The sequence below is a fragment of the Physeter macrocephalus genome, chromosome 8 (assembly GCF_002837175.3).
Source record: "Physeter macrocephalus isolate SW-GA chromosome 8, ASM283717v5, whole genome shotgun sequence".
Lineage (NCBI taxonomy): Eukaryota > Metazoa > Chordata > Mammalia > Artiodactyla > Physeteridae > Physeter > Physeter macrocephalus.
The window spans coordinates 81,943,238-81,955,990 of record NC_041221.1 but is presented as its reverse complement, the minus strand read 5'-3'; the positions used below and the strand labels follow the sequence as shown (position 1 = coordinate 81,955,990).

The 12,753-nt window shown below is 38.4% G+C and overlaps 1 protein-coding gene across 2 annotated transcripts; it reads right to left on the bottom strand.

The window, feature by feature from the left end:
• Window positions 1-716: 716 nt before the first annotated feature.
• On the bottom strand, window positions 717-11,629 carry ZCCHC9 (zinc finger CCHC-type containing 9). Of its 2 annotated transcripts, XM_055086644.1 has the most exons (7): window positions 10,333-11,629; window positions 8,788-9,194; window positions 5,983-6,133; window positions 5,592-5,684; window positions 3,396-3,464; window positions 2,025-2,128; window positions 717-841 (listed from the first exon to the last, which is right to left on the bottom strand). In XM_055086644.1, exons 2-7 carry the CDS (start codon window positions 9,169-9,171, stop codon window positions 839-841), a joined length of 804 nt encoding a protein of 267 aa, XP_054942619.1. In that variant the 5' UTR covers window positions 9,172-9,194; window positions 10,333-11,629; the 3' UTR covers window positions 717-838. The 2 variants fall into 2 exon arrangements, with proteins under 2 accessions (XP_054942619.1, XP_007121980.1); XM_007121918.4 differs by lacking the exon at window positions 717-841 and having other exon boundaries at window positions 1,521-2,128.
• Window positions 11,630-12,753: the final 1,124 nt, after the last annotated feature.

The window sequence follows — 12,753 nt, the reverse complement described above, 5'->3', positions numbered from 1 at the left end:
GAAGACAGAACTGAAACCAGGGATTTTAGGGCAAGATGGAGATTCAGGAGTCAGCCACAGAAAAGTAAAAGATAAGCTTGTAAAGAGAGATGACATTTCCAAAGGACTAAAGGAAGAAAAGAGTGCTAACCACTAAGTCTTAGGGAATTCAACAAAATATTTATAAAATTTATAAAATATCCCTCTGATATTATTTTTACTGATATTTCTGATATGTATTTTTTGTTCCTAAGTCTCCTCTGCATTCTTCAGCCCCAGCAGAATGCATGTCGCCTTGTTTGTCTTATTCACTGCCACAATCTCAGGTGCCTGAAAGAGTACCAGGAACATAGTAGGTCCTTGGAAAATATATAATGAATAAAGTAAATGTGTGCCTTCTTCTTTTGGCATTCTTAGTTAAGAAAATAACCAACATCAAGCAATACACAATCTCTGAGGATGTCAGAATTTCTGTCTCTGGTGAGTTTCTTTAACAAAGTGTCCACATAGTTTTCCAATGTTACATTCAGCACCTGAAATTTATTTCCAATGATTTCACGTCTACTTTATAGACCATTAAAATATAAACAAAGTAACCCCAAGGAAGACAAAATGGACATCCCTGCATTGAAGACTACATAAAAAACATTAGACTTAACTTGCAGCTGACAGGTTTTTGACTTTCCAGAGCCTTTTGCTCCTGATAGGACAGGTGAAATAAATCTGGGTGTGTTCAGACTAAATGACCAGGGCAGCACTGCTGTCCTTTTCCAGCTGCATGACTTGTACCATTCCTTTTAAATGGCACTCACTTCCTTAAGTTCTGGGATGCTGAGCCATATTGTCATGTTTTCCTCTGTCACTGAAAAAAAAAAAAAGAACAGCTCCTATTAAGATTAGAAATGTTCAGAGGTACAGACATTAAAACAGAAAAGTGTTCCTTTTCTTATTTGGTAAATATTTTGCTTTTGAAACATCAGTAACTAATCACAGCTGTTTCCTTTCATTACAAATGTATCCAATCAGGTAAAATTCCAAATGAAACACACAATCCAACAGTCATTCCATTATACAGTACAATGGGAGGCTTAAGCCTTGTGAAATATATGTATTAAGTATGCATGTATTCATCAAATCAAACAAAGAAGCTAATGGGTCTCTGATTAGTGTTCTAACTCTGTTATGATGATGATGATGCTTGCATCTCATCCTGACTCATCTAAAACATGTGAACAAAATGCTATTAAGTCTGATAGACAATCTGTTATGTGCCATCATCATTCTGGTTAAATAGCACAAACTGAATTTTGGGTAGAATTTCTCTCTTGAAAATCAGGGGCAAAGAAAGAGCTGCTGTTAAGTTGAGATACTCTTCTATTTTAACCTCAATAATTTGTTCTTTATGTCAAAACTAAAACAAAAATTAATAAAGATTAAGCTCATCTACGATTCATAAAGATTGTGTTTCCAAAGGGATTGTTACATGGACATTAATAGACAATGGCTCATTCAATCCAAAATTAGGTATTCAAAAAAATAAGTAAATAGCAAGTGAGTTTTTATTAAATATTTTTAAAATACAGATTTTGTGGCAATTATAAATTAATTTCTAATATAATAATAAATTGATACTTTGAACCAAGAAAACAATATAATAAAAATTCATTTCCAAATGCAAAGCAGGTACCCTATGTTTAGGGATAGTTCATATTAATGCATAATTTTGTTTTTAGAAAAAGATGATTGTTACAATCAGGCAAGCACTTAGTTACACCTAAGTTCTGTTGGTTAAAAATATATTCTTTTAGAAAATCCATTTTGAACATATTATACTTTTATTCAGTGATTTTCTCCAAACAATGGTAGAAGTGCTCCTTGACGGACACAACTCAGGAACTGGTTTGACCACACCTAGATTATACTGATATCTACAATACAGGACTCCAAGGGAGAGTCCAGGTCCAACTTATGAAGTAGGCCCAGTTCAGAATGTTTAACAATGAGGTGCTAACAAATGATAGCACTAATCATCAAAAATGAACAACTTTAGGTATCTTTGTTTTGGGTTTCTGTGGTTTAGGCACATCCAAAATGTCTTCATAGTCCGCACTCATTCCCTTTGCCCAGCGACCAACTGTGACCATTCGATCTGTAAAGACATAGAAAAGTCAGAATGTAAGAGAAACAGTCATCAAATACATCCACCTAGATTGGTATTGGTTTAGCAAAGGAACTAGTTTTGACATGAATAATCACAAAGAGAGAAGACTCCATCACTAAAGGAAAGGGAGCAATTCTGTAAATGATTATAACCCTTGATTTCAGAGTACCACAGGCAATTTCTCATCCCAATTAGGGAAATGCAGCAACTGCTTTGCAATGCACGAATTGATGAGAAAGCTCTTTCATTCTTTCCCAGAGTTCATCATTATAGAGTCAATGAATTCCAAGAGTCTGTAAACAGCAAGACTTATGAAGCATCAGTTTCAAATGAACAAGATTCCACCTGTGAAATTATACAACATCTGCTTGTCAGTCTTGTCATTTGGGAAGAGGCAATCCTCCCAGGAGGGAGAATTCAAATTCCACTTCATCATTTCAATCTCACTGCCTACAGTGTAGTAAAGACTATCTTCTTCTAGACAAAATTGTAAACAAGAACTCTTGGTTTTCAGATTCAAATACTAGGGGTAGGAAGTAGGAATGGGCAGACTTATTTGTGTGGTACCATGACTATATGATATAAAAAGAAATGTGCTTTTTCCCCAAGAAGCACTAGTGGGCTATCCTACTGTCTTGCTTTCTTTCACACAGGATTATCATCATTTTAAGCTAGGTAAACTAATGTAATAATGGTCTCCACATCCCAAAAAAATCTGCCTTAGGTTTGGTGAACATTTATGAAGTTTTCGATGACCGAGGGTAGTATTTCACTGGGAAGAAAATATAACTGGCCAGATGCTGTGTGGATAACATAATTTTAATATTTTCGGCAGTTTTTGCAACTAACTGAGTCCTTTTGGTTTCACATACATGAGGATACTCAATCATAAGAATACTGTAAGTTATTCTCAAATTTCTTATTTTCTCTTAGTGAATTAATACTTTCCTTCAAGTAACAGAATTGGCTCTATTATTAAATACATGGGTTAGCAAATAAAAATATTTATGAATAAGATGCTTTATAAAATCAGGGTCCTCTGGGGCTTACTGGTCATTTTTTTTTCCCACCTGAGAACAGCAGCGGATGCTCAGTTAGTACTGCTGATAAAGAAATGATGAAGTCATCACTGCAGTAGGAAACCAGGCAGCCTTAAAATCAGTTGTACATCAACAAGTTATTAATAACAAAATTCAGCAAAAACACAGAGGAATACTAATCTCACCCCTTCTAAATGGAGGCCCAGAGATCTCACCTGAATTCTGACTTTCGGGGCAATCTTTCTTTAAATGTTCCACAGAGCCACAAAGTCTGCAGCAACCACCTATAAAAAGAACAGAGTAATTGAAAACCTCTAATACTTACATAGGGCTTTTAATGTCTCAAAGCACTTTCACATCTTATTTGGTCCTCACAACCTTGTTAGTTGCGAAGGTAGCTGGAGCCAGGAACTTACTCCTATTAAGTCCATTCTCCATTCCTCTTGACCTCAAAGAGCACTAAACTGTACCTACCCACCATTTCTTGCCCCTGGCCTTCAGGGCAGATGTGGGAAAGAGAAGTGAGATATGACGGAAGGTACATGTCCTCTGGAGTGTCCAAGAGCCACTGCACAGAAGCCTGGATCTTAACCACGGTTAGAAAGGGAAAGGTTTGTGAACTGAGAAAAATCTGTGTGCAGATGCCTTTTTTGAGGAGAATGCCCACAGTTTTTAATCAGATTCTTTTTTTTTTTTTTTTTTTTTTTTTGTGGTACACGGGCTTCTCACTGATGCAGAGCACAGGCTCCGGACGCACAGGCTCAGAGGCCATGGCTCACAGGCCCAGCCGCTCCGCGGCATGTGGGATCTTCCCAGACCGGGGCACGAACCCATGTCCCCTGCATCGGCAGGCGGACTCTCAACCACTGCGCCACCAGGGAAGCCCATAATCAGACTCTTTAATGATCAGAATGTTTAACCATGACGTGCTATGAGGTCCCCAAAGGGTTAGGAACCACTGCTCTGCTGTACAGGTCAGATGGGGGTGAGCAATTACAAAAGGAATGAAATTAACTTTTGTTTCAGTGCCTTCTATCTGCCAGGCATCCTAACTCGAGTAAAAATGCCTATTGGCCTTCTTTAAGCAACATTCCAGGACTGTGAATTACAACACATTTGGTTTCTAAAATGAGTCTTCACTGAGTGGTCGAACACTATTGCTTAACGGTCAAGCATTATCACGATCATGCTGATAATGTTAAGTGACTCACTCAGAAAAATGACCCTAATAGGATGAATTCTCACTTCTATGTGACCTACTCCCCTTGCTGCACTTTTTTATACCTAGTCATTTGGGTTGACCATACAAAGGCATCTTTGCTCACTAGTCATATTATATGACCTGTTTCTTAAGTTCAAAACTGAAAGGCACTTTTGAGCATCTTCCAGGTCCAGGACTCTTTACTATTGTAGATGCCATAGTGAAATACAAGAGGCACTTGAATAATATATTTTAATCCTCATAACTCTTCAAAGTAAAATACCATAATTCATCAAATCTAAGACACCACTGATTATAAGGTGTATCATTATTTTACATTGCTCTCTAGAAAAAAACCTTCCAATTATGTGACACCCCCCAACAGTAAGATACATTGAGTTCAGAGATACTAAAATGTGAAAAAAATGTGCATTTTAGAATCAATGAAATACAATTTTCTCATCTCCACTTTACAAGTAAGGAAACTGAGAAGAGAGAAGTTAACTTGGCCAAAGTCCCACAGTTAATGAGTGGCAGTGCTGAGGCTATAACTGGTCTAACTCCAAAGCTATGCTTTTTCACTGGACTTCTGCAAGGGAACCCAGTCACAATACAAGTGGTTTCTAGAACCTGATGGTACCAGCATCACATTAATAAATGACTCACATTAACAGATGACAACCTCCTCCTTAAAGTCCTCACAGACTTTATTGTGGGCACCTTAAGCCATTAGTTGAGCTAAAGGTAAGAAAGTTATTTGATTCCCATGCCAGACAACTAACTAAGGAAAACATTCAGAAACAAAAGTTACTACAAATATAAATAGTGTGTACCAACCCTTCTACCCAAAATCGTATGCTAGACTGAGATTAAATTCACAACACTATTTTTTAAATCTTATCCTCGTTTGAGAAATTATCCCTTTGCTTCTGTTATGTTTAAAAGTAGATACTTATACTCTCACAAATGATGCTGAAGCAAGCACAGATATTTTGAAATATACACGTCAGTTTTTTCTGATTTGATGTATTAAAAATAATACCAAGTTACATTACACAAAAAGTCTAGTACATAGAATAGTGCTTGATAAAGATAATGAAATTCTCAAGATTTTGCTACTTACTCAAGAATTTATTTAAAAACTGTTTAAGTATAAACTAAATCACAACTGCATGATGACTCACCATTTTCGACATATAAAAGTACTCACCATCAGCATAGAGTCCTTTGGGATTATCAGGACAAGATCTGGACAGATGTCCCATTTCCCCACAAACAAAACATTTTGCAAAAGGAAATTCACCTGTAACAATCAACAGTTCCTGTTAAGTTAGTTTTATATATATATATATATATATATATATATATATAAAATGTGATTCATATTATCTTAAAACACTGTATTCTCAGAGTGTTTTCAGAGTGTTTAAAAAACATATTTGTTTTTACATGATTTAAAGTTTAATCTCATTTGATTTCAAAATAAAGTGACACACTCATAACAAACCCTGTCAACAATGAAAAAACAAGTTGGCTACTTACTGGCCACTTTCCCCATTAACCAAATAAAAAAATTGATAGAAAAAAAGATACATTAATACCAAAAGCAGGGTCTACTTTAGTCTTGCACTTGGTTATTTCATGCTCTGTGGATCCACACCGGTAACATATTCCAGTGCCCATTTCTTGATTCTCAAGGGCAGCTGGGCAATCTGCAATCCCATGGCCAGGTTTTCTACAATGGAAACATATCTAGGAAAACAAAAATGTGAATTTCCACACTGCAACACTACACTGGCTTTATTAATTCTAATCATCAAAAATGTCTTTAAAACATTCCTCATTTTAAAGTTATCTAGTTCCTTTTTTGAAATCTCACTATTTTATCTGTAGAAAAAAGCATTTCACATATTCCTAAACCATAAGAAATGAATTTTCCATCAGAGAGTTTCAGTGCTTTTGAAAACCCTCAATCCATAAATCTCTCAGTCTTAGACACAAGTTATAAATGTCTTTGTAGGAGGTAATTGCTTAAATGAACTAAGCAAATATGGACTATTCATTTCATTAATGGGGATGTCTGTACCTAGAAACACTGAGTTTTCTGGAGGAGATGGACAATGACAATAAAAATTATCACTCAAAATTAATACTTTCACTTTTAAAGTTCACATAATTGAATGAATTTGGGTCAAGTGATTCCATTTAAATTATGATTCGAATCATAAGATATATTTCATACCAAAATGTATACTTAAATTTTTATATCTTTCATACATATTCCTTAATATTCACAAATAGAGGTTTCATTTTAGAATATATGCACATTTTCAAGGTATAATTCTAAGATGAATTATTTGGCTCCAGTCTAACATTGAACAATGGTTTGGTTTCTTTACGTACTACCTAGCAATTTGCAGGATATTCTTCGCTGCAATGAATGAGAATATCAGTCATAATCAAAGATGGTAGATAGCTAAAGTATTTTATTTAAACTGGAAAAAGGTATATTTTTTGGATAACAAATAATTCATCATTTAATTTTTTTTCGAAATAAGCACAAGGTTTTTAAAAAGCAAATTCAGTAGGTAAAATAATATTTTGCAACTATGCCCTCACTTTCTTTTTTTCCTGTTTAATAACATACTGGAAAAGAATGAGTCCCTTTAGTCTTTATTAACTTTTACATTTAAAATGAGCTAGTGCTAACAAAGAAAATTCATTTATTCTACAACTGCAGGAAAAGTTACTACCCAAAACTGGATCACCAACATAAGAAGTCTTGGATTCTTGGTGAAGTCAAGGTTGTCTCTAGTAACCTGACAGCTTACTGACTGGGGTTTTATCTGTAAAAACCTAATCTCCACCAAATACAAACTTTTTGAATGATCCTTAAATTTAATGTAGATGGGATTGTGGAGAGTGGACTGGTAAATTTCTAGATGTCAACTTATTAACAATAGAACTGATGCTTAGTCTGCTTAGTCTGAGGTATTAAATAGAAAAACAAGAAAATGAGTTGAAGGGTCTCAACAAGCCATATACTATTTAAAGCGCATGCTTTAATATAAAGAATTTCTTTTTTGGGGGGGAAAAACAATGTCCTTCCCCTTAATTAGAAACATAAAACTTCTCTTAAAAGGTCACAATACTAAACTTTTTCAAAAAGTATGCAATTCACCACACCGCCTACGTCAATGAAATTATCTTTACATTAAATTAACTTGACTTTAAAATATTTAAAAATTGTATAATTTCAACAAAACTATCTTGATCCAAATAGAAATGATTACCTTTTCTATCCTAATTTATCCATACGGAACATTTTATCAGCATTATCTCCACAAAAGAATCTTTAAATATGACACTGCATAAAACTAATCCTGCAAATAGTCAGAAGCCACATTTATGGAGGCTGTAATATTTCAAGTCTACACTGGTGCCAACAGTGCTCTACATGTAGTAATTCTAATAAAAAATAAAACTGTAAAATAGCAACAAATCCTGATTCTTATGTAGTATCCTGCTAGAAGAATCCCTTGCTAGAAAAGGGAAAGAATTATACCAAGTATTTCATTTCCTGTGTCTGACAGAGTTTATAATCTAGGTCTTGGCACCACGGAAATAAACCTGTAGCCCCCAGCACTCCTCTCAGTGTAACATGGGGAAGGAGGGAGCAATGACTAGGGAGAGTCTCAAGGAGTTTTAACTCTGCTATTACTCTGCTCTGTTACTAAGCAGTATAATTCTTCTTAGATCTCCTTCCTGTGCAATCAGTTTTTCATGGATAAAGATAAAAGGAGACATCTTTTCCAACTAATGGGAATCACACATATCTAACGTGTATGTACTTAACCTTCCCCCTTATTTTGATCTTTTTTAAAAGTGGCTGTTTGAAAAAGGGCTACTGGAAGGGGTGAGAACATAGGTCTTAAAGTCAGACTCTGGGTTTAAATATCTTCTTTTTTTCTTTTGGCTGAACTACATAGAGTTAGCAGCTCATTTAGGTTCACATTTATTTAATAACGCATATACTTATAAAGTGCCAACCACTATTCTAAGTAATCAAATAGTAACACCTTTTCCTGGGTTTGAATTTCTCCTCTGCTACTTGCTAAGTGGCTTTCGGCAAGATACTTAACCTAGCTGCACACCAGTGTTTTCTACCCAAAATATAGAAATAATGCCACCATCTTTGTATGTTGTGATAATTAATCAGTACGTCAAGTGTCTAGCATAGAGGAGGTGTTCAAAAAAAGTCCTAGTGTCATTACTAGCCCTCAAAAAGATGCCGTATAAGTCTAGTACATAACCACAATCAGACTCTGCTAAAATACATATTTGAGTGTATGAATAATAGTTTCTAGCCATACAAAGTAACATTTTAGTAGAAGTGATAATCTTACCATTGCATTTTTCTTTGCTGCTTGTCTTTTTAATCGTCTTCCTTCCCGGCGACTATCTTTCTTTAAAGCAACTGCAATTTCTTCCCTGACTTCCTGACTGTCTGCTGCTATCATCTGTCCATTGTGAACCATCTGTGAGTTTTGCCTTAGATAGTCCATGAATCCATTCACATCTTCATTTAAATACTCCTTTTTCTTTTTATTCTTTTTGTGTTTTGCTTGGGGTGCATGATTTTTAAGGGACAGACTACCGGCTTCAAGTTGTTTACTCTTTGGTAGGTTTTGGCTTTTTCCCTCAAAGGACCCCTTCTTCATGTCCTCCCATGATGTTGCAGGGAAGGGTCTTTTGTTCTGTGTGGTAGTAACCCGTGCCCACCTGGTCATGGCTTCATCAGATGTTTATCAGTCTTTAAGACAAGCATGGTCAGTTAGTCACCATCTCAAATAAAAAAAATGAAACTAAAGATACATGCTATATCACTATATCACCTGTACTCATATGTTAGAGTTTTAACTATTAAAACACTTTTTAACTTAATTTAGATATCTGTATATTTAATTCTATAACATGCTGCAGAGATATGCCTGTAATGTAAATCTAGCCCTTGCTACCACACCAGTAAGAAAACAAACAGTAACAACAAAAAACACACGGATATAAATACTTGCTTCAAACTGGAAAACAATTCATTAAGAAACCAAATTATTTCCAAAATTAAATCACATAGTAATAGTAAATGAAGTTACTTTTCCAAAATTCTGCACTTTTCTTAGCGGTTTATTTTCCTATCTCTAAGTCCCAGGTCTACTTTCTTCCAATCTTCTTGCTTAGTCTGCCATTTCATCGCAAATAATTTGCACAGCAAATTAGTAAGTATACACAACTCCTGTCCTTTGACCTGAAGTCTGTCATTACAACTCTTTCCTGCAGATTGATAAGCAAAATATGTGTTTGCAGTCACGTGATAATACCGAGTCTTCCTTTTACTAATCAGAGCGTAAGCTACTTCCAGCCCAGCTGTTTCAAATCATTTTCAGTTATTAAGACGCCCCTCTTTTAGGGCAGCATCAGCATCCCGTGCGGAAAACCTCAGTTCCTGCCACGACATCCCTTCAACACAAGCTGCGGGGCGGAGGCAATAAACAGGTGTGGGACTGTGCACACCACTTTACACCACGCGCGCGCACTCGTCGCTGCAGATCCTGTGACTGTCACAGTGGGGACTGGAGCTGTTCAAGAGACAGGTTATCCTTCCCCCGAGTACATGGAACAGGGGAAGCTCTGAGTACCCGGTCGGCCTGATCCATTCGACCCGACGGGTCCCAGTGGGGCTGGCCCGCGCCGGCCCAAGCGGCCAGCCTCCTACAGCTGAGGCGGATCCCGTCACCGGCGGCCTGGGCCCGCCGCGGAGCCCGGTGCTTCAGCCCCACCTAGCGCTGGGGGCCCTCGGGGACCTAGCCGCCACTCCCTCCGCCCTCCCGCCGCGTCCCAGGGAACGAAAGAGGGGATCCCACCACCTTACTACCCCACGCGCAGCTTCTTACCACGCACGAATCCTCCAGAGCAGCAGAGTTGGCAGGCCAGAGAAACCCGTCCCCCTGCGGCGGCGGGGGCGACAGTCGGGAGCGGAAGCACGTCGTCCCTGACAGCGCGTCACTTCCGGGGGGCAATTGGCTCACACGCCGAGGTGCGGCTGTCAGGCGCTATGGTACCTCTCAGCGCCAGTAAATGTGGCTAATTGGAAAATGTGAAGCTCGCAGTGTTTGAAGGGCCCCGCTCTGGACCCCGGAGACGCGAAGTTGAGAGTGCGCAATCCGTGCTGTGTGGAACGCACAGCATAGTGGGCGAGATGGATGGAAGGATCCGTGGGGTGGGAAAGGCCCGAAAGACTTCCCTGAGAAATTATCTTTGTACCGGACTTCGAAAGATAAAGCAAATATTTCTTGGGATTGGCGGCGGGAGGGAGTTACGTTTTTCTGTCCGAAGTAAAATAAAACTATTAGCGCAGTGGGAATGGATCACTGTGATAGAAGTGTAAAACGGACATTTGGGGCCCTACTGGGTGAAGGGCGGTGCCCCATAGTCCTGCCCAATGCTAGTTCAGCGTTCAATTGAAATAACACCCTGTGGAGCCAAAGACGTTCTCCTTTAAGAGAGAAATTGTAGTCTCCTGAGCAATTCTTTATCTCTACTAGCCACCCCTCCCCCCGCCCCCCCCAACCAAAAAAAAAACCCGGCTACCACCAGCATTTGTGCTTGGTGGAAAAATTGGCAATCCACTCAGTTCACCAGGACAACTGCTCCCATCCCCATCATGCTCGATCCCTTTTACCTCTTAAATATCTGTCCACTTTATCGCTACTGCTACCTCCCTTGTTCCAGCTTTCATCATGTCCCGCCTGGGTTACTGGCAGCTGATCTGGGCATCCGTTCTTGTTGCACTCCCTCAAATCCATTTTCCGTGCCTTAGCGAAGCAAACTTTTGAAATGTAAATTAGATTGTTGCTCCCCTGCTTTAAACCCTTCCATAGTTTCTTCCATTGTTCTTAGGATGGAGTTCAAACTCATTAACAAGGTAAGTCCCTGCCTATTTCTCTAGCCTCACGCTGCACAAGTTCCGCCTCTTCTTTGAGTTCCATGCAAAGGAGTCTCCTCAGTTTGTCAAATGCCACATGCATCTTGCTATCTCCAAGCCATTATATATGCTCTTCTCTTTGTATGGTACTCCTTCTCTTCTTCCAATTAATTTCTACTCACGCTTCAAGGCTTTTAACGTTTTATTCTCAAGTAAGCCTTCCAAAGCCCCCTCCCCAAACTAGATCAATCCCTAGTGTACAGTCATGGCACTCAATACTTCTTTATGGCGCTTTTCAAATTCGTAATTGCATAATTAATTGGGTAATAAGTTGTTTGTTGTATCCTCATTGCCTGGTACATAGTTGATGCTCAGTATGGTTTGTTAACTAAATGAAGAATAAGTATTTTGCAATGCTTGTTAAAGTAAGCTAGAAAATGACTCTATTTTAAGAGGAAAGATTAAAGTCAATGCTATAGGAATATTGGAATTTGGTATGGTAAATATCACAAATATCCTAGGTCTTATGGTGGTGAAAGTTTTAAAAGATTTTTTTTAAAAAATCCTCCAGGGCTTCCCTGGTGGCGCAGTGGTTGGGAGTCCGCCTGCCGATGCAGGGGACACGGGTTCGTGCCCCGGTCCGGGAAGATCCCACATGCCGCGGAGCAGCTGGGCCCGTGAGCCATGGCCGCTGAGCCTGCGCGTCCGGAGCCTGTGCTCCGCAACGGGAGAGGCCACAACAGTGAGAGGCCCGCGTACCGCAAAAAAAAAAAAAAAAATCCTCCAGCTCTGGAAGAGAGGGAACTTCCTAAAAGATGTTAGAGTGCCATTCATACCATCATGTTCTTAACCAGCTGACTCTAAGTGCCGACCTAAAACCTGACATTTCATAAAGAGGTTTTCTTTGGTAGATGCCAGGTTCTTGCACATAATGTATGCCACTAGAGGGTGCATTCAACTAAAACTCGTCTTTAGTATTGTGCTGAATTTTAATCTGTAGAAGGTTGTATATTCCTGGAAGTGAAGGAACATTATCTCAATTTGCTTTTGTGGAAATGCATCAAATAAAAATTAGAAATTGAGCAAATCAGCCATAGAAATCCTTTGGGATTCAGAAGAAAGTATTAGTACTAATTATAGCTAACTTCCACTGAACATTTTATAGGTACCTAGCACTCTGTGCTTGATGCTTTCCATTCATTAACTCATTAATCCACCCAGTATCCTGAGAGGTAGAAAGTATTATTTTCTCCACTTTACAATGAAGAAACAAGCTGAGAGAGCTAAAGTAACTTATCCAAGGTCACACATTTAGTAAGAGGCAGAGTCAGGATTTGAACCATAAGCTCAGTCCAAAGGTGTGAGCTCCACTATGTTGAAATACTATAGG

Bases quoted from the DNA above. Each gene is read 5' to 3' on its own strand.
- ZCCHC9 (XM_007121918.4), bottom strand. From the start codon at position 9,171: ATGACCAGGTGGGCACGGGTTACTACCACACAGAACAAAAGACCCTTC. The intron at 3,465-5,591 runs GTGAGTACTTTT...TTCTTTTTATAG, and splicing joins CAAAGGACTCTATGCTGATG to GTGGTTGCTGCAGACTTTGT. The intron at 2,129-3,395 runs GTGAGATCTCTG...ATGTCTTTACAG, and splicing joins CCCCGAAAGTCAGAATTCAG to ATCGAATGGTCACAGTTGGT.